The sequence below is a fragment of the Palaemon carinicauda genome, chromosome 19, assembly GCF_036898095.1.
Source record: "Palaemon carinicauda isolate YSFRI2023 chromosome 19, ASM3689809v2, whole genome shotgun sequence".
NCBI classification, from domain to species: domain Eukaryota; kingdom Metazoa; phylum Arthropoda; class Malacostraca; order Decapoda; family Palaemonidae; genus Palaemon; species Palaemon carinicauda.
Window position 1 is genome coordinate 70,239,346 of NC_090743.1, and position 21,358 is coordinate 70,260,703.

The 21,358-nt window shown below is 43.2% G+C and overlaps 1 protein-coding gene across 1 annotated transcript in view; it reads right to left on the bottom strand.

The window, feature by feature from the left end:
* emei (transmembrane protein 161-like emei) overlaps positions 1-21,358 on the bottom strand; it is a 196,903-nt gene that overhangs the window by 100,892 nt on the left and 74,653 nt on the right. Inside the window, exon 6 of the mRNA XM_068393608.1 lies at positions 15,729-15,845. Coding sequence (XP_068249709.1) covers positions 15,729-15,845 — 117 coding nt within the window. The remainder of the gene's footprint in view (positions 1-15,728; positions 15,846-21,358) is intronic.

Genomic DNA, 21,358 nt, shown 5'->3' on the forward strand with positions numbered 1-21,358 from the left:
ACAGCAGCTTAAAGGGGGGTGGCCGGAATGCCAATATATGGGGGTAGAGGAAGAAAAACACAAAATCCTGAAAAAAAATTACTGAGCTTCATATGGCAATGGAGAATGCGTATACAACATATTTTATCAAAACTCCTCTTACTTTCATAGTTACAGGGTAATTATAAAAAGTACAGTAACCCAATAAATCATAAACATTGTTCTCTACAAAAAAAAATTTGTATTTCTTGTTATTGTAAATTTTGAAGATTATTACCTCAGAGAGATTACATGCTTGAGTTTGACCTCTGACATTCACTCAATTTTACGTCTGATTTTCTCATTTTCAACAAGAAGTTTATCACTTCAAAGAGGAAAAGACAATTTCAACATCTTGCTAGCAGAAGGAAGAAAAAATTTTGCTCTAAGAGTTCAGAAGAGGGTAATATCAGTAGTAAAGAGAGAGAGTTGTTTGGAATAAGAAGCGACGGCCTTGATTGAAACGAGCAAAAGAAGCAAGATATAGAACAAAAGGATCTTTGTTTATGAGTAAATTATGGTAAATAACTTTGATTTTGTTTATCAATACCCAAAAAGGGACATACAATTCCTAATAATCCGGATCTATTAATATTGCTTTTGTAAAAATACAAAGAAAAACTTTGAACACCCTCTGACATTCACTCATTTTTACGTTTTTCTCGTTTTCGGCAAGAATTTTATCCTTTCAAAGAGGAAAAGACAATTTCAACATCTTTCTAACATAAGGGAGAAGGAAATTTGCTCTTTTGAGAGAGAGAGAGAGAGAGAGAGAGAGAGAGAGAGAGAGAGAGAGAGAGAGAGAGAGAGAGAGAGAGAGAGAGAGAGAGAGAGAGAGGGGGGGGGGGCCACCTGAGCTTCACAGGAGCCAAAAGAAGCAAGATATTGAGCAAAATGATCTTCATTTAAGATTAAATTATGATAAATAGCTTTGTTTTATTCTATTAATATCCAAAAATGAGCATAAAATTCACAATAATCATGATTTATTAATACTGTCTTTGTAAAAATACAAAGAAAAACTTTGAATGCCCGTATCTCAAAACTACAGTATACTTATTGACCTTCAAATTCAATAGTCTCCCTTAGTTTTTAAGATTTAGCATTGAAATTTCGTATATAACTTAGAAATACATTATAAAACAATGAAATGAAGCTCTTTTATCCAATTTTTTTTTCATATTTTTCTTAATTTTTCCCCCCTTTTTAGGGTTAATTTTTTCACAATAATGAAAAAATTCATATCTGGCAAAAAAATTACTCTTAGGAAAAAAAACTCTATATTATTGGAGGTCTATATCAGGTCTATATAGGGTAGTAATCCCAGATTTTAGTAATAATTATCAAGGGAGCCGATAGAATTTGAAAAACACTCATTTTCCCAATAAATCACCCTGGCGTCAAAAAACCGAAAGTCAGAGTAAAAAATCCTATGCAGTTTGGAGATGTTCTAAGTCACCTTATTAAGTGGTATGAATGTCAAAGGCCTACCAATAAAAATCGGTAATAGCCGACCAGCCCCCTTAAGTGAATCAGTAAGCAATTTCAAGACTCTACTATACTTTCTCAAACGACGAGTTCTTAAAAGGATGTGTTATTACATTTCAAATAATGAAGTGCTTTATCTAATTATAACATTTACAACACATGAGGCTACCTTAGCAACATAATAAAATTATCAAGTCCCAAGCATATATAATCTTTTAATTATCCACTTAAAAAAGGTGTTTGAAAAGGAAAATCCTAATTTTGGAGAGGTTTTCTGCAAGTTCCATCATATCAAGAAGATATTTTGTGGAATTTTGATGTACATAATTCTTGAAACATTATAGAATTTGACTGAATTTATGAATTTCATTAGAATTTCAGCACTGGGCTTGCAAGACCATTCAAATTCTTTAATGATACCAATTCCTTTTTACAAAAGGTTTATATTCTATCAACTTACCTGCACAGACTAACTTAAAAAAATATAATGTCTTGAATGTCTTATGGTAAAAAAGGACTAATATTCAAATTGTAGTTTACACTATTCACCCCTAGATAATCACCAAAAATTTGAACAAAAACCTTATAACTAAATTGATGCAATGCTCACAATACACTGAGAAGATAAAGATCATCAAAACAAAAGGAAAAAAATGCCACTGTACCAGAATCAATCATAATTAATGAGTCCAATACCATCAATTAGTGTTATAAATAAGTCTTGAATAGTGACAAATTCAGTACTGCAAAACACTGTCATATGATTTATGAAGCAGTGTGCCATGCTGTTTTTTCCTTTACTTTGAATTAAAACTTAAGACTGATTGAGTTGTATAAATGACTACTCAATCAATGCTTGTCACTTCTAAATTATCTTGGGTTTGCTTAAATAATTTTTTTTCCTAAGGACAAGTGAAATTGCAACAAAGAAAAACTGAAGTTGGATAGTTAATTGGAAATATATAAAATTGGACAAAATAAAAAGTAGCCTGCACGGAAGAAATTCCCCAGTCAAGGATGAAGCCGTACTGCATGCAGTACAGTATTGGCCCTGAGGAGTCAGACAGTACTAAGTGACTTAATCACTGAATACATTACTGTACTAAACAAACTAAGTATCCCTTTAATAACAGAGGGAGGTTACGATAGAAAATTCATGGCTGAAGGAAAAAACTATAACTAAGAACTACTACTACTCCGATGGTACTTAGGCCACATTTTGACCCATGACTGGTCATGATAGGATTCTCCACTCTTCTCTATCCTGTGCCTGATGGAACCATTCATTAGGGTTTCCCCCAGAGATTCTTACATCCTCCTCCAAGCATCTTCTCCAATCTTTTCTTGTCCATCCTACAGGTCTTCTTCCAGCAACCTCAGCCAAGAATATCCTCTTTGGAGCTCTATCCTCATCCATACAAGCCATGTGTCCTGCCCATTGGAGTCTTTTTGATCTAATTATATCACATATATTTGGTTGGTTTGCACTACAGTATTTCTTATTTCCCTATTATGTCGTCTTCTCCATCAATATATTTCTTGGTCATAGATGGGCCCCTCTATTCTTCTCAGAATCCCATTCTCAAAAATTTCAAATTTTTTCTCTAATGATTTTGTTAGAGACCATGTCTCGCATCCATATATCAAAACTGGTCTGATAACTGTGTTATATATTCTCAATTTTGTTTAATGGGAGACTGATGGTCATTTAAAAAGGTCTGTAAGGCTGAAATAACATCTGTTGGCTGCTCCAATCCTTGCTGTAACTTCTTCAGTTATTCCAGCGTTCTGCGACATAAAAGTACCCAGATATTTAAAGGACTCTACTGTTTCAATTCTGATGCCTGCAAGATCTACATTTCCATGTAATTGCGGTGTTCTTGCTACTTCCATAATTTTAGTTTTGCCTTCATTTATCTCTAGTCCCACCTGGCACGCAATTGTTTTGAACTGTGTTGTTAGGTTCTCTACCTCCCTGAAGTTGACCCCTATGATATCTATGTCATTAGCAAAGCCTAACCAGCAGACCCTTACGTTATTAAAAGTGACCCCTTCTGGCCTGGCAGTTATGCTTCTTGCTACCTTTTCCATTACCAGGTTGAAGAGAAGGGAGGATAGGAAGCATCCTTGTTTTAGGCCACTTTTTACCTGAAAAGTATTAGTATATCTTGAGCCGCATCTAACTGAGCATAGGGTATTTTTATAACAGGCTTTCATTACCCTCGTGAGTTTTGAGGATATTCCGAATTTTCTCATTATATTCCACATTGATGTTTTGTGTATGCTGTCATATACCTGTTTGAAGTCTATGAATAAGTGAGTTTGTTGTTTATTATATTCCCAGTATTTATCTATGACTTGTCTGAGGGAGAATATTTGGTCAATGGTAGACTGTCCAGCTCGGAAACCACACTGATATTCTCAGATTATACTTTCTGCATAGGTAGTAAGTCTGTGGTATATAATTAATGTAAATATTTTTTATGCTGTAGGTAGTAAACAAATACCTCGATAATTACTGCAGATTAATCTGTCTCCCTTCTTATGTATTAGGATAAAGATTCATTCCTCACACTGATCTGGAGTACATGCTATAACTAGGAAGAGAACAAAAATTTTCCCACCAGACTACATAATATTATACATAATCTCACAAGAATTGTATAAACATCATAAATCTTAAGGCATTTATCAACCAAAAACAGTGAATTATAAGTTGTTTCATAGATAACAGTGCACCAACTATCGCATTCAATTTATTAAGTAGATTTTGGTAAATTTTTTAAGCCAACATGCAGCATTCTTGGTGAATGCTAAGCTTTGTTACCTAACAAACAGGACTTTGCAAACATTAAGTTTTGTTACTTAACATACAGGACTTTGCAAACACTAAGTTTAGTCAACTAACATACAGTACTCTTTGTACATGCTAAATTATTTCAGCTAACATACAGAACTCTTGGTAAACACATTTTGTAAGGTAACGTACAGTATTCTTTGTAACACAAGTTTTGCCAGCTTACATACAGAACTCCTGGTACACGATAAGTTTTGTCAGCTAATATACAGTCACAGGCAGCAGGGTGATGGATTGGGTTTAAGGCGATGGACAAACTGTCTCTTCGGCTTTTACTCCTGATACCTGGTGGGTGATCTTACTAGAATTAGTATGGACTGGCAGGGGTCACTTTCCTTAGTTAGATAGGCACTGCGCATCACAAGGAACTGGCTATCCTTTGATGTATCTAGCCAATGAATCCTCTATGGATTTAGTCAGTCATGGAAAGAGAAGATGACAGAATAGCCTCAGACCCAACATAGCAGGGTGCTAGGAATCTAAAGGTTTATAAATACTAAAGAAAAATTGAAAATAAGTAATTGGAATGTTAGAACCATGAATCAGGTTGGGAAGTTGGAGAGTGAATTTATGAAATTGAGTTTGGATATCTTGGCCCTAAGTGAAACACGTTGTAAGGGGATTGGTAAAGAAACTTTAGACCAAGGCAATATAAATATCTACTCAGGAAGATCAGATGGAGTTGGAAGAGAAGGGGTAGGAACGATGATGACACCATGAGCAGAAAAGACATTAACTGAGTGGAGAGCTGTAAATAGTAGATTGTTACTAGCAAAGTTCAAATCAAAGAAGTGCAATATGAATATTATAGTTTGCTATGCCCCAACAAATGCTTCCCCTGAAGAAATTAAAAATGAATACTATGAAGAACTACAGAGGGTAATAAATGAGATCCCTGAGAGATATGAAAATTGTGATTGCCGACTTCAATCCTAAAGTTGGAAGAAATAATCAAGGGATAGAGAATGTGATGGGTGTTGAGGGTCTTGGCAAAGTTGCAAATGAAAATGGAGCACATTTCATAAGCTTCTGTTCAGCAAACAATCTTGTCATTGGAGATACTCTTTTTCAACACAATAAAATCAACAAGTATACATGGACTTTACCATGGGGCAATTACAAAAATCAGATAGATCACATTGACATTAATAAAGAGGAGGAGGACGCTGAAAAATTTAAGAAGCTATAGAGGTGCAGATATTGGTAGTGAATTTATGAAATTGAGTTTGGATATCTTGGCCCTAAGTGAATTTAAAACTGAAAGCAACCAACATAAAGATGGATAGAATACCTACGTTTGATACAACTAAGCTTTTAGAAGAAGAGCACAAAGAAACATTTGCAAGTGAATATCGGAATCTATTTGCAGTCTTAGAGACTTTAGGACACGAAGAACAGACAATTAATGAAGAATGGTGTGATATTAAGAACATATATCAGTCAGTTGGTAGTGAAGTCTTGGGACATGCAGTTATAAGGAGTAAACCATGGATATCAAATGATACTTGGGATACTATACAAAGGAGACAAAGACAGAAATTGATTGCTGGAAGTTTTCGAGAAAGTTATGAAAATTTCAAGGTAGAGTGTGCTAAGTCTGCCAGTATTGACAGTGAGGTCAAAAGAAAAGCCAAGAATGACTGGAGAGAATACTTAGACAGTAAACCAGAAGAGGCTAACAAAGCTATGAATTCAGGAAGAGGCTATGGTGTAAGAATTGCTCAAAGAATTATTAATGAAATCTCGACTGAGGCAAAGAAGAAGAAGCAAGTACCCATCAAAAAAAGAGAAATGGCTCTGTTATAGCAACAGAAGATGAAGAAAGACAATGTTGGATGGAACACTTTAGTGAGGTAATGAATAGGACATTGAAGAGAATAATTTGATTGATATACCTGAAGCTGATGAAGACTTTGATGTGCCCATGAATTCAGTGTGTTTGAAGTAGAAGATATCTTAAAAAAATAAAGAGATTGAAAGCCCCCAGATACGATGGAATAACTGCCGAGATGATACTGGCCGAAAATGAAGTGACTCCCAGACTACTTACAAGATTATTTTGTAGAATGTGGCATGAAGAGGCAAAACCTGATAAATGGGAGTTAAGAGTGTTGGTGAAAATAGCAAAAAAAGGAGACCTGACTGATTGCAATAATTACAGAAGCATAATACTTACGTCAGTTGTTATGAAAATATATAGCATAGTATTCTAGAGAGATTGGAGAGAAAGATTGATGAAAAACTGAGAGATGAACAAGCAGGATTTAGAAAAGGCAGAAGTTGCACTAACCAAATTTTCAGTTTGAGACATGTACAGCAATGAGTAGAATATAGAAATCTACTCTTAATGGCATTTGTGGATTGTGAAAAAGCCTTTGATAGTGTGCACCGGCCAATTTTGTGGAGAGTCCTGCCTTACTATGGAATTCCTTTTAAATATGTAAATTCTAGTAAGTCTGTTCATGAGCATAGCAAGTGCAAAGTTAATTTGTTCCGACACGATATACAAAATTCGTAATCATTTAATATAGGAATTAGCTTCAGCTCAGCTGAAACAGCCGAAGTTAAAGAAAACCAGGCAGTTGTGCTGATTGGTTGGCTGGTGGTATGGGGCGGAGCTTAGCTTCCCTCCCCCGGCCCCCCACTGCCAGCCTGCTTGCCATTCACTCGCTTCGGCTCAACCTGGATGGTTGTTCTACTCTCCGCTCTCTACGCTGCAGCCTTTTGCCTTCTCTTGTACTTGTGTGCTAGTAGTTGTGTGATTGTAATGGAAGAGAAAATTACTCGTAAGATGCGATGTTGTGTAGGCTGTGACGGGCGCTGCGGTAGGTGGCTTTTGTCACCTTCTGTAGACCCACACACGCTCTGCCCAACATGCAGGGGAAAACCTTGCTCTCAAGGTTCTCCTTGCCGTGAATATGAATCCTGGCCGCCCTTCCAGTGGCAAGCTTTCGAGAACCGACGCAAATAGCGCCGGAACCCTAAAGCTGCTTCTGCTTCGGAGAGCTCACCTCTTTCGAAGAAGAAGAAGAGTGGGGAGCCGGAGCGAAGTGTGTCGTCTCAAGAAACTACCACAGTGAAGTCTGCTCACGCCCTCTCCGAGTCGGAGGAGTGTGCGAGTATGATTTTGGGAAGCTCGGATTTACAGCCTGTCGGGGATTTTTCAGGTTTCGCCAAGAAAGCGGGTGACCTTAGCGCTCCCGCTACTTCGGCGATCTCGAGGGACACCAGACAGATTGCTGGACCGTCTGATACGGATGACGACACGTTACCTGGTAAGATGGGGTGAACTTTGGGCGTCTCTTGGATTATCAGGTAAGCTTGACTTGGATTTGTTAAAACGCCGTATAACTCTGGCGGACGAGATTGAACAACATTTGAATGACCCGATTGATGATGAAAACTTGAATTTATCTGATTTTGCAACTTTATCAACTCCCATGTTTCCCGATACCCCTGTTGTTGCTGACCTTGTTCCTGGCAAAATGCAAACTTTTTACAAAGGTAAAATAACTGCGGGACATGAGAGAGTAAGGTTTTAAATACAGAGATTTCTTTAACCACTGCTAGCAAAACCTTTACAGCTTTGCCCGAAAGTCAGTTAAAATTAAAATCTGCCAAAACTCCTACCAAAACAATATGTTTTTCAGGTTCACCAAGTTCACCAACCACGGGTCTTCCTACAGACATGGCTCAGATTGTTCATCTTCGTCCAGTGTCGTAAGCTGTTGCCTCGACAACCGTTTCAGTACCTCGAAGGGGGCATAAGAAGAGGAAGCGTGGGTGGTATTAGTCTTCTACTTCCTCCTCCTCTCTCTCCTCCTCTTCGTCTTCATCTTCTGACTCTGACTCTTCTCCCACAAGGAGAAAGAGGAAGGGGAAGGAGAGGAAAGCGAAGAAGGCCAGGAAGGCCAGTCGCAGTCAAAGGGACATGGCGCCCCGAGTCACCTCTTCTCCTCAGGAGGATGAGGGTGACGTGCGAGATTTCCGTGTTCCCCGCGCTAGTGGGATTGTTCATGGCGAATCTCGCGCAAGGCCTCCATGCAAGACAACCGTGCTCAAAGGTGTAGGTATCGTCTCCCAGAGCATGGCGACGAGGCCCTCGGGCCCCCAAGCTACTGCTTAGACTTGAATTGAACCGCTCTTGAGCGGGGAAATGAGAGTCCTGGCTTCGGCACGAGAAACCTCAGCAGTAGTCTCTCGTGAAGAAACTGTGGTACGGACGACTACCTCCAAGGAGATAGCCACGCGGACGGATTCCGTGACTCATGTGTCGCGTGAGCAGGGAGCAGGCCCAGACAGGCGCGCACTCGACCCACGCGACTCGGGCCCGGCATGGAGCCATCTCGCGGCACAGGCCGCTGCATGGGGGCTGGTCGTGCACGACCAGGCTATCTCTCGCACATACCAGCCGCGCGAGATGCAGCCAACCCCCATGCTTTCTGGCCATGTAACAGTTGTGGCCGCACCCACGACTAACCTGTCTACACCTCCTGGTTTGAGCGCTGCCGTTCCCAGCAACCCCGCTCGCACTCGAGCTCCTTCGGGAGCTTCGTGGGGCTCGCAGCGACAAGTCGCGTACTCGGTCGCAGTGGGAACCTCGATGCATTTCATCAGGGATGAACCATGCCAGGGTCCTTCCTAGACTCCTGAACACACGCCTGGTTCGGTCTTAGGGCCGAAGCGAGGGTATTCATGGGGGATGTCATCACTCGTGCAGCATGTCGCTTCCCCTACACCTAATGATGTAGCAGAACCGAGGGATCAGTCACTTCCACAGCCTTCACCGGCCGTGGAGACGGAAGATACCGAGGTGGAGTCACCGTTCCTAGAGGTCATTAACCTCATGCGTGAGATTAATGGCCTCAGGGCTCCTCCTGCGGTAGTGTCTGAGGATAAGTGTACAGCCTTGGAGATCCTATGGGTGCTCCCGAAGGCAGTTCACGGCCTATCACACTACCCTGGTCAAGACAGGTTGCTCGAGCATTGGACCGAGTGAGTGACCAGATCGCACGACCTGGTGACTCGCTTAGGAGCCAAGGTTCAAACAAGCTTCTCCATCAACCACTCCAGCGACAGAAGAGGTACTATGTCATAGAGTCTTCTGTGCCTTGTCCTCTCCCTCTCGACCCCGCGGTCGGTCCGCTTGCTGGAGGTTCCTCGGTTGAGAGCTTGAAATCCCAGAGTGTTTCCTTCTCGGCCTCTGAGATTTCAACTATGGAGTCCATCTCTGTAGCTGCTCTCAATGCTGCTTCGTGGCTCGACCACTGGTGTGGTACAGCCACAGTGTTTGCATGGGACACCAAGCTCACTACCCCCAAACACATGGAGAAGTACAGGAACCTGGCTTTGTCTGGTGGGAAAGCTGTTGCTTTTCTCTTGGACCAGCTCGCTACCCATTATGCCAATCTGATCCTCAAAAAACAGGAGGCAGTAGTCGCTTGTTTGGCGAGACAGATTGGTTCAGGAGAGTCCCTGGGACTCAGGAACACTCCTATTAGAGCTGTAACTTTTCTCTTTCCCCCAGAGGAAGTTCAGGCCACGTGGGATAAATGGCGCCTCAACTCGAAGGACTCCATTATCCACCAGGCCAAGGCTGCGAGTTTTAAGGGACCTGGTCCCACAAAACCGTCCGCAGCCAGGCCGAGTCAGGCCAAGCCCACGGGAAGTAGCAAGGGTACCGCTGGTCGTGCTCCTGCTGCTCCTGTGCAGCCGAGACCTGCTTCTGTTCAGAAGGGTTTTGCCCCCAAACAGACCTTTCAGCCTCCCTCGGAAGCTACTCCACATCAGGAAAAGAACAGGGGCAAGGGAGGGAAAGGGAAACACTGAGTTTGGCTTTCCCCTTCCCATGCTGCCGAAGGTAGGGGGATGCCTATCGCACCATTGGGTGATGTGGCAGCACCTCGGGGCCGAGGAATGGGTAGTGTTGACCCCTCCGTGAGGGGTACAAGCTCCCATTCGTGCTTCATCGGCACCCCCTATCCTCCAATCCAATAGCATTCCACACGTACGCTCCAACATCAGCGAAGGCTCTGGCCTTGGAGGCGGACCTCCGGGAAATATTGGAGAAGGATGCGCTAGAAGTCGTACACGATCAGTCACCAGGGTTCTACTATCGTCTCTTCATTGTTGAGAAGGCGACAGGTGGTTGGAGACCGATCATCGACCTTTCGCCATTGAACAAGTTTATTCAGCAAACTGCGTTCAAGATGCTGACAGTCATGCTGACAGTTTGCACTGTGCTGTTAGCCATCAGGCAGTACGACTTCATGCTTTCCATAGACTTGAAGGACGGGTACTTTCAAGTACCAGTTCATCGGTCGTCTCGAAAGTACCTCCGTTTCACTTTCCAGGGCACGGTGTACCAGTTCAAAGCCCTGTGCTTTGGACTGTGCAGAGCACCCCAGGTGTTCACTGGAGGGGTATCCGCCTACTGATGCACCTCGACAACTGGCTGATTCTCACTCCCTCGCAGGAGCAGTTGATTCAGGATCGAGTCTCAGTTCTGGAAGTTTGTCGTGATCTGGGGATCGTGGTGAACTACGAGAAGTCGAGCCTCATTCCCAAGCAGAAGGTAAAGTATCTGGGAATGCTGATCGACACGGCAGCAGATCGCGTTCTTCCCTCGGAAGAACGGATCAGCAGATTCAGAGAGGTGGCGCAGCCGTTCCTGTCACAGTGGCAAGCTCTTCTAGGTCACCTCTCCTCGCTGGAGAAGCTCGTTCCTTTCGGGGGGATCCATCTCTGCTCTCTTCAGTGGTGTCTGAAGGAGCAGTGGTCAGCAACCACCGATCCTCCCTCTTGTCCGGTCCTCATGGAACGCGAGGTAAGGGAGGATCTCCTTTGGTGGCTAAATGAGGAGAACCTCATGAGAGGGTTTCTCATAAACCCTCCTCCACCTCAGTTCTGTCTGTTCACAGACGCGTCTATAGAAGGTTGGGGGTGCACACTTGGACGACTTAGTCGTGTCAGGTGTATGGTCGGAAGAGAGAAACACCTGCACATCAACGTGCAGGAAATGATGGCAGTCTTGAGAGCTCTCTTTCATTTCCAGACCTGTTTGAGAGAGCACTCGGTAGTCCTGATGAGCGACAACACGTCAGTGGTCGCGTACGTCAACAAGCAAGGGGGCACGCTTTCACGTCCCTTGCAGCAGTTGACGAGGCAGGTGTTTCTGTGGGCAGAGAGTCAACACGTAACCTTGTCAGCCAGGTACATTCTAGGCAAGAGAAATGTTCTGGCAGACGCCCTAAGTCGCAGAAACCAGGTAATAAGGGCAGAATGGTCTCTTCACCCTTGGGTCACGAGTCGAGTACTCAACCTCTGGGGAGAACCATGCATCGACCTATTCACAACACGGCACAACACCAAGCTTCCCATGTTTTGCTCTCCAGTACCAGATCCGGAGGCTGCGTTCCAGGACGCACTGCAACATCCTTGGGATCTACTGGATTGCTACGAGTTTCCCCCCTTTTGCTTGCTTCACGCAGTCCTGTCCCGGGTCCTAGTAACCCCAGGACACAAGATGACTCTCATTGCTCCACTATGGCCACACATGGAGTGGTTTCCAGATATGTTGTCGCTCCTGGTTGAAGCACCCAGAGAGCTACCACACTGGCCCAATCTTCTTCGGCAACCCTTGTCGAACAGGTATCACCAGGCAGTGCAGTCGCTCAGACTTCACGCATGGAAACTATCCACCATCTCCTCAGAACGCGAGGCTTTTCACAACTCGCTGCGAGAGAGATGTCTGGGTACCTTAGAAGATCCTCCTCCTCAGTCTACCAGGGAAGTGGTTGGTCTTCTGTGATTAATATCGTGGAAGGGATATCTCTCCGGTCGGAGCCTCTCTGGCTCAGATCGCACGCTTCCTAGTCTTTCTTCGCAGAGATAAGCTCCAGTCGGTTTCTGCCACTGAAGGGTACAGGTCTGCCCTTGCAATGGTGTTCCGTCTGAAGGACATAGATATCTCCAACGCCCTAGAGATTTCTATGCTCATAAGCACTTCGAACAGTCATGTCCCCCGAGGGAACTTCGAGTTCCCCAGTGGGATGTCACTTTAGTTCTTGAGTCTCTTACTCGTGCTCCGTACGAACCCTTGAGCCGCACCTTAGACAGGCACTTGACCCTTAAGACTGTTTTTCTGCTAGCCTTAGCATCGGCGAAGAAAGTCAGGGAGTTCCATGGCCTCTCTTGTAATGTCACTCATGCAGAGGGTTGGAAGGAGATCTCCTTGAGTTTTGTGCCAGAGTTTGTGGCCAAGACTCAGAACCCAGCAATCCACGATCCCAAGTTCGAGGCCTTCACTATTCCTTCCTTACCGGATGCGGCAAGTAAAGGTTCAGGTGAGAGGCTTCTCTGTCCCGTCAGGTGTTTCCGGCGCTCTTAAGCGAACTCAGCATCTCAGGCCTGAATGTCGACGACTCTTTGTTAGCACCGGCAGAGCCAAGAGGGAAGTGTCGAGAAACACGATATCCTTCTGGATCCATGAAACCATCTGCAAGGCGTATAAGACTTCCTCAAGAGTCCAAGCGCCAGCGAGAGTTAAAGCTCACAAGATCAGAGGTATTGCCCCCAGACTCGCTTTCAATTGAAATCTTGCAGTGGGGAAAGTGCTGAAGGCTGGCGTACCACCTCTACGGCCTTTTACTTGAGGGATTTTACGCACAAGTCCTTGGACACCTTTGTTCTGGGCCCTGTGGTAGCAGCTCAAGGTATTGTCTGACCTCTCCAGTTCCTCCGGGACAGGGAAGTCTCTTGTCTTGATTTTATGGTATGTTTGGCAGTGTGAAAGCAGTCTGCATGTGATCTGCCTTTCTCTCTGTCTCCTCCCTTGGAGTTCCATACATCAAGACAAGTCTTCCCAGGTAAGATTGTTAGAGTTTGTTTACAGGTATTCTCCCACCGTCTTCTGCTAGGCAGGGAAGACGGTGGATGTATAAACCCTTTGCCTTTTGGTTTTGGAGGTTCATCCAGTCACGGTGACCCTAGGGTCGAGTGTCTCTTACATTCACGCTCTCATGTCGCAAGATGCTCTTACACATCGCGCAGCGGCACCCAGTCTCTCAGACCCCACCATCATAATGTTGGGTCAAAAGAGAGGGGTAGGTGGATTTAGTCCTCTGCTCTCATTCGAGACCAGGTCTATATCCGGGCAGTTACCTGTCCACAAGCAGCAAAGGCAGACCTTCAACTAACCAGTGAGTCTTCCTACATTAAATGATCACGAGGTTTGTAAATCTCATCGGAACAAATGACAATTTGTCCTAAATTATATTTTTCCTGAGATACTACCACTAGAGTGTTATGGGGTCCTTTGACTGGCCAGACAGTATTACATTGGATCCTTCTCTCTGGTTACGGTTCTTTGCCTACACAGACACTGAATAGTCTGGCCTATTCTTTACAGATTCTCCTTTGTCCTCATACACCTGACAACAATGAGATTACCAAACAATTCTCCTTCACCCAAGGGGTTAACTACGGCAATGTAATTGTTCAGTGGCTACTTTCCTCTTGGTAAGGGAAGAAGAGACTCTTTAGCTATGGTAAGCAGCTCTTCGAGGAGAAAGACACTCCAAAATTAAACCATTGTTCTCTAGTCTTGGGTAGTGCCAAAGCCTCTGTACCATGGTCTTCCACTATCTTTGGTTAGAGTTCTCTTGCTTGAGGGCACACTCGGGCACACTTTTCGATCTATTTTCTCTTCCTCTTGTTTCGTTAAAGTTTTTAGTGTAATTATGAAATATTTATTTTAATTTTTCCTTATTTCCTTTCCTCACTGGACTATTTTCCCTGTTGAGGCCCCTGGGCTTATAGCATCCTGCTTTTCCAACTAGGGTTGTAGCTTAGCATTTAATAATAATAATAATAATAATAATAATAATAATAATAATAATAATAATAATAATATAAATGCCCGCCTCTATCACCCCTCTCATGTTCCACATTGAGCCTAAAGCGTTTGAATGAGGAGAGCAGGCTGGCGTTGGGGGAGGGGAGGGGGGGGAGCTAAACTCCGTCCCATACCGCCAGCCAACCAATCAGCGCAACTGCCTGGTTTGCTTTCTCTTCGGCTGTTTCAGCTGAGCTGAAGCGAATTCCTATATTAAATGATTACGTGCTTGTATATCTAGGAAAAATACAATTTGGGACAAAATTGTCATGTTAACGGATTCCTATCACATGAATTTCCAGTGAACAGCGGAGTACTCCAAAGGAATGTGTTGTCACCTATGTTGTTTATCCTCCTCATGGATTTTGTAATGCGTAGAAGAGTCAGAGATGGTGGAGAAGGATTGGACTGGAGTGGTGATAGGAATTTAGCAGACCTAAAGTATGCAGCTGATGCTGCCCGTGTTAGCAGAACATCACAGGATTTGCAATGCTTGCTTACCAGAATGTATGAAATATCACCCGAGGTCGGGCTGAAGATGAATAGAAGAAAGACAGAGATGATGAGAACGGAGTATGCAATGGAAGATGAAATATCATTGGAAGGAGAAAAGTTTAATGAGGTGGAATCATTTAGGTATTTAGGAAACATTGACCCCAAATAGAAGTGGGAAAAGATGAAGACAAAGAAGAAGAAGAAGAAGAGGAAGAAGATGATCTCCAATACAGGGTCTTTAGAATTAGAGTTTAGTGAACTATTGAAAAAAAGCAAATCAGACAATGGCTAGGTTAACTAAAATTTGGAAATCACATCACTTGAAATTACATATAAAAATCAGACTATATATCAGTTTAGTGAGATCAGTGTAACTCTATGGGCATGAGTCATGGTATGAAATTGAAACAATCTCAAATAGATTCAGTAGATTTGAGAACAAAGCCCTCAGAAGAGTATTGGGAGTTAAATGGCAGGACAGGACTAGAAATGAGACTATAAGAGATTACTTGAGTGCCATATGTGGACAAGATCATGATGAGGGGTAGATGAAGATGGTTTGGGCATACTCCTCGCACTCCCCAAGAGATATTAGTTCACCAAACATTCAGCTGGGCTCCAAAAGGCACTAGAAGAGTTGGAAGACCCAGGCCTACATGGTTGAGGACTATGATGCGTGAAGTAGATGATGAATGGGGAAGTAATGAATTAAAAGCTCAAGATACAGACGACTGGCGAAATCTAACCGAGGCCCTTTGTGTCAATAGGCGTGGGAGCAGGTGATGATGATGATGATGATGATGATGATGCATTGGTAAACAACTAAGCTTTATCAGCCACTATAAAATATTCCTGGTACTCATGCACTGTACTTGGTAGTAAATAGATTAAGTAAAACAAGAGACTTGTACTTTGCTTCCAAACACTTAAAATTCATCAGATTCTACTAAGCCATATGAGGAAAGTTTAACGTACTTGAGGGAGTCCCAGTGCATCTTGCCTAAACGAAGTCCTGGAAAAGTGAAGAAGGCTCCAATCATGGCACACATAATTGCTAGAATAACCTTGAAGGTCACCTTGGATGCTGGTCCACTGAAAAGGTAGCACTGTATTAGAATATCATTTGGAAAACCATCATTACAGAGACTATAATTATCATATTACTGTACTCTCCATTATTGTAATAATAAATACTACTGTTATTAGTTTCATCAAACCAATGAAATCATTTTTTTTCCTAAGGGTTTCTAATCTAAATAATCTTCAAATATTTAAAATGCAAGTAAATTAAACATGATATTTTGGACAAAATTTCTCAAGGGATGAGTTTAGGCTTTAGACTACTTAGTGATTCTTCAGATATATGAAAAAGCTTGAAACAGCTTTAGACAACACTACGAACACAAAATCAGGGAGACAATTGATGGGTATCTGAGGTTCCAGGTTCTCTTCCTCTCTATAAAAATTACCAATTTGGAAATAATTTGTATTTTTCCTAACTAATACTAACCTTTAGTTATTTATAGTATAGGGATATTTTTTCGGCAAAGGTGATACTAGCCATAAGACATTTAAGTAAGGTGGAACTACCCTACCACTAGTTGGTGGTAGGGGTAGAAGGGGGAGCCGGGCTACCTAGCTACCCCTCTCATACACACACTTGTGAATTCTGATCACTTTTTGATAGCAGGCAGGACTTATCAGGGGACAGGCATTGGCGGGACAATTTCTATGAGTAATTACTGGTTTGTATTAGTTAGGAAAAATGCAAATTATTTCCAAATTTATCATTTGTTCATTCACTAACAAACCTTAAGTTATTCATAGGGATGGCTCAAGTTATTCATAGGGATGATTCACCCTCAAGAAAGAGGAAGTCCTGACCAACTACTGTAGCTGGTCTTCAACCCAGGGTTTTCCCATAAATGCTCTGCTTATAAAAGAAAGACAACCTGACACCTCGCTAAACTAGGAGTGCAAAGAGCACGGATAGCGGCCTGAGCAATTCTTGTCAATGTGGGATGCTAGCAGTGTGATTAGTCTATGGAACATTCTTAGAAATATAGGAATCTAGGAAGTAACAAAAGACGTTACCCAATCCTACTTCGCCAGGGAGCAAGGGGACGTGACAAGCATATCAACTTATACTAGGTTATAAATGGTAACCAGTTATACCTGCAGACAGTGGAGGTCAGCTTTGCAGAGCGCCCTAGGAGCTGTTGCCCCGAAAAGGGGGAGATGATGAAGGAAAGAAAGAGCCAGTAATTCTTTGCCAATCATCCATAGCTTATCCTTGGGTAACTCTGCCCTCACAATCTGCTACTTGTCCATCAAGAAGGTGTTATAAACCTTTTATTGTGAAGCCACCACCGCGAGTAATAGAGAATGTATGCATGCTCCTGTGGGTTACGTCTTGTAGGAAGAGTGAGGTGAAGGTCAGAAACGCTTTCACCTTACCACTGGCATGGCCTGCATCACAAAGTAGCTGCTTTTAAACGTTGTGGGTGGATTCCACCTTAAAATGTTATGAGCTCTAGATCACCTCTATGAGGAGAAGGAGAGGTATATGACCATGCCTCCTTTGACCCTTCAAGGGTTAGCTAAGCGTGATGAACCTTTGGAGCACGCCATTGTATTTTTCTCGAGGTATGGCCTCAATTTAATCATTGGTGTGAGAAGAAGGACTCAATGACTGGTATATGACCCAGTGGGTCCCAGTCAAAAATGAGATCCTGACAAGCCTTCTTTGACCCTTATAGGGTTGGCGAAACATGCTGTAACCTTGGGGAGAGCTAATGCATCTTCCTCAAGGTATAGCCTCAAGTTAAACACAGGTGAAACAGCCACTGATCCCAATGCAGAGGGTTTCCATTCCAGAAGGCTTGAACCTGAGGTTCAAGCTGTCTGGAAATTAGTTGGATGTTATTTGGTTTCTGGTAGTGACAGAGACATTTGTGGCGACCCATAGGGTACGCCTATTCTCTTGATCAAGGGCAATACCGGGAGAGACCTGTCCTCGGGATTAGGATATCTGCTTTTTAGGTGTTCTAGGTCTTCGAGGGAGGGAACCTCGGGATGGAAAGAAACAACCCGTGTCCCATAGAGGGGCTTTATTACACGATTAAAGGTAAGTAGGCTCAAACTCTGTGAAGAGCATTGAATGGAGATAAGGGAGAAGGTAAAGCCTTTAGGTCTGGAAAAGATGCTCAAGGAATGAGCAAAGGTCTCCCGTTGCCAAAGTCTATGAGCGGGATTCCTCTCGGTGGCAATTTTCACTGGAATAATGCCTTCGAGAGGAGAGACAAACTTTACCTGATCCTCATCACGGTGCATCTAGTCGTAAAGGAAGTCCTTAATGGGTTCTCGGATGTTGTGGACATGTCAATGAATGTGACGTGTATCACGCAAGACAAGCCTTGCTGGCAAGGCGAGTCTCTTAATGAGACAAGACTACCAACGAAACCTGCTCAGTGGCGGGGAGAAGTCATTTTATCTCGGAAGAATTGCACAAAGGAGGGAGCCCAATAGGTGAAAGCCGTCTTTCTCCCGCAGGAAGAAGAAGGTCAATGCCTGTCAGTGATATCCACTCTGCTTCCTAAAGAAAGGCCTATAAACAGAGGAAGTCTCTCGCTAAAGGGGTGGATTGGATAAAATCCAAACCCGTAGACAGGACAACCCGAAGGGGAGACCACGTAGGTGCAAGAAGTGTTTCCTGTGAATGGGAAAACAGACGAATCATGCCATCCCGTGGGCAAATCTTCCTAAGAAGAAAATGTCCTCTAAGAGATTAAGAGACAGTATCATTCATGATGACCATAGTCCTGGGGACGTGTGGTACTGTGCCCTCTTCCCCCTTTTTCTTTGATGCTTCCATAGCAAACGTCAAATCCAGGAAAACTGGGGAGATGCCCTCCCTGGAAGAGATTCTCGTCTGGCATCCTCTTTACAAGGACAGTTTCTTGCTCAGATCTCGTAGAGAACCAGAGGGAAGGACGCTTCCTGGTGCCGAAGGACCTGGGACCTGGCTAGTCCTGAGGAGGTTGAATTCGAAGGGGACTGAGGCGGTCTTGTCGAATCTGCGGAAGTTTCTGCAGGCTGATGACCGTGTCTATGGATACCTGTACTGGATATGACAGTCGGGTCTTTCCTTAGACTACTCTAATTCTCAGATTGTGGTAAACTGAAGGAGATGTCTCGGAAGAGCTTGATACTGTTAGGACTAGTCAGCAGTCTTTGGTGAAGGGGTCAATCCTGTACAGAGAGCCAAGGGCTAACTGTTTGATCGCAAGACCTTTCCTTCGCAAGACAGGGTTTGAAGGTTAAACTCGTTTCACAAGGAGAGACTAAGACTGGACACATCTGACCAAAGAAGCTCGGCGGTATCTTGGTGAACCACGTCTTCCCCTGAGACCGGATGTCCCATCTTCCTAAAGGAAGATGGGAGAGACAAGAAATTTTCTCTTGTAACTTGGATGTGGACTCTCTCCCTTGGCGAAAAACATGAGCCAAGTATTTCGATCCCGTGGGAGGGGTTTTTCCATATTGGAAAACTCATTCTAGGATGAGAAAGGAAGATAGTCCTTTCAAAGGACTCTGGCCAAAGGGAGAGCGCCAGTTATGGAAGTCATTATCCAAGTTCACATACAAGACTAAGTCTCATGAAGGATTGGGCAAATATGTTTCCCAAGGAAAGGATTTTGCGGTTGGAGGTTGAATGTGTTCACACAAAGGTCCGAGGGTGTAAAGGCAAACGGAGACTGGAAGTACACAAGAAGCCAACAACCTCTGTTGTTCTCGTCAGTCACCCATCCCTGGGCTGACCCGAATTTATAGCAATTAAGTTGCTACAGCTGTCGCATGAGACAGCACTGAAATCAATTCTCTAAGAAGGGGAAGGAGAGAATGGGGGTGGGGTGGTAATCCCATGGGTTGTGCCTCCCGATGAAGAGGGGGGAACCAATTCAAGGCATCTGCCTCCCCTACTGCATCCAAGATCTGATTTGCTGCAGGAGACTGCCTAGCTAGCGCAGTTCCTATCCATGCAAAGTCAGCAGGCGAGGTAGTCCTATACTATACGGGACAATAAGGGAGGAGGTGGTGGCCAAAGCAGCAACCTGGTCCTTGGGGCATCTGGCCCGTAAACCCTTCTGTAATAGAAACGAAGTGTAAGTGAAGCACGTACGTTCATGAGGGATAAACATCCGATAATGTACCGGATTTGATGCAGAAACCTGGCTACCTGGATGCAGGTTCTTCAAATCTCAAAGATGAAAAACATCAGGAACCAAAGAAACCGTGTTTGTGAGAAACAAACAAGAACCTAAAGGGAGAGGGGCATTAAGCATGCGCTCATGTATTATCCCAGGCATCGATGGAGGGTGCAGGGTTAGGTTCCCAAAAGGAAAACTGTGTTAAACTCCTCCAATTCTACTTGTAGGGGGGGGTTACCGAAGTAGTGTAAGCACAAGAGAGAGAGAGGAGAGGAGATGATCTATGTCGTCTAGGTGAAAGTACTCTCCAAGGAGAAGCAGTCGGGAGCTGCTGCTCATCATCATTATTGTCATTATAGTCATTAACTATTACTATTACTATTAATACTACTATTACTATTACTATTATTATTATTATTATTATTATTATTATTATTATTATTACTTGCTAAGCTACAACTCTAGTTGGAAAAGCAGGATGCTATAAGCCCAAGGGCTTCAACAGGGGAAAATAGTCCAGTGAGGAAAGGAAATAAGGAAATACTACAAGAGAAGTTTAAGAACAATAACAACATTAAAACAAAACTTTCATATATAAACTATAAAAAAAACTTGAAAATAACAAGAGGATAAAAATTCAAAAAAAAAGAGGAAAAGAAACAAAATAGAATAGTGTGCCCAAGCAAGATGTTTCTAACCCAAGACAGTGGAAGACCAAGTTAAAGAGGCTATGGCACTACCCAAGACTAGAGAACAATGGTTTAATTTTGGAGTGTTCTTCTCCTAAAAGAACTGCTTACCATAGCTAAAGAGTCTCTTCTACCCTGACCAAGAGGAATGTAGCCACTGAACAATTACAGAACAGTAGTTAACCTCATGTGAGAAGAAGTATTGTTTGGTAATTTCAATGTTGTCAAGTGTATGAAGAGAGAGGAGAATGTGTTAAATATAGGTCAAACTATTCAGTGCATGTGTCGGCAAAGATGAAATAAGCCGTAACCAGAGAGAGGGATTCAATGTAGTACTGTCTGGCCAGTCAAAGGACCAAATAACTTGGTAACGGTAGTATCTCAACAGGTGACTGGTGCCTTGGCCGACCTACCACACTTGATTCAAAGAAGGGTCTCCGACAGAACGGATTGTTCCAGAACTTTACCTTGGAATGTTTACTTGATTGATTGATTTGAGGCTTTCTGGCATCCTGACATCATTACCTTGGTAAGCAAAGTATCCTGGGGCTAAATCATACGTGCTTGAAGTGGTTGCTGATTCTAGCACCTTGGAAGGCAAAGTATCTAGGACTAAACCATAGATGCTGGAAGTGGTTGTTGATTTTAGCAGCAGCCTTGAGGAGAGCAGGCATAGTGATAATCTCGAGCCTCCAAACAGAGAACG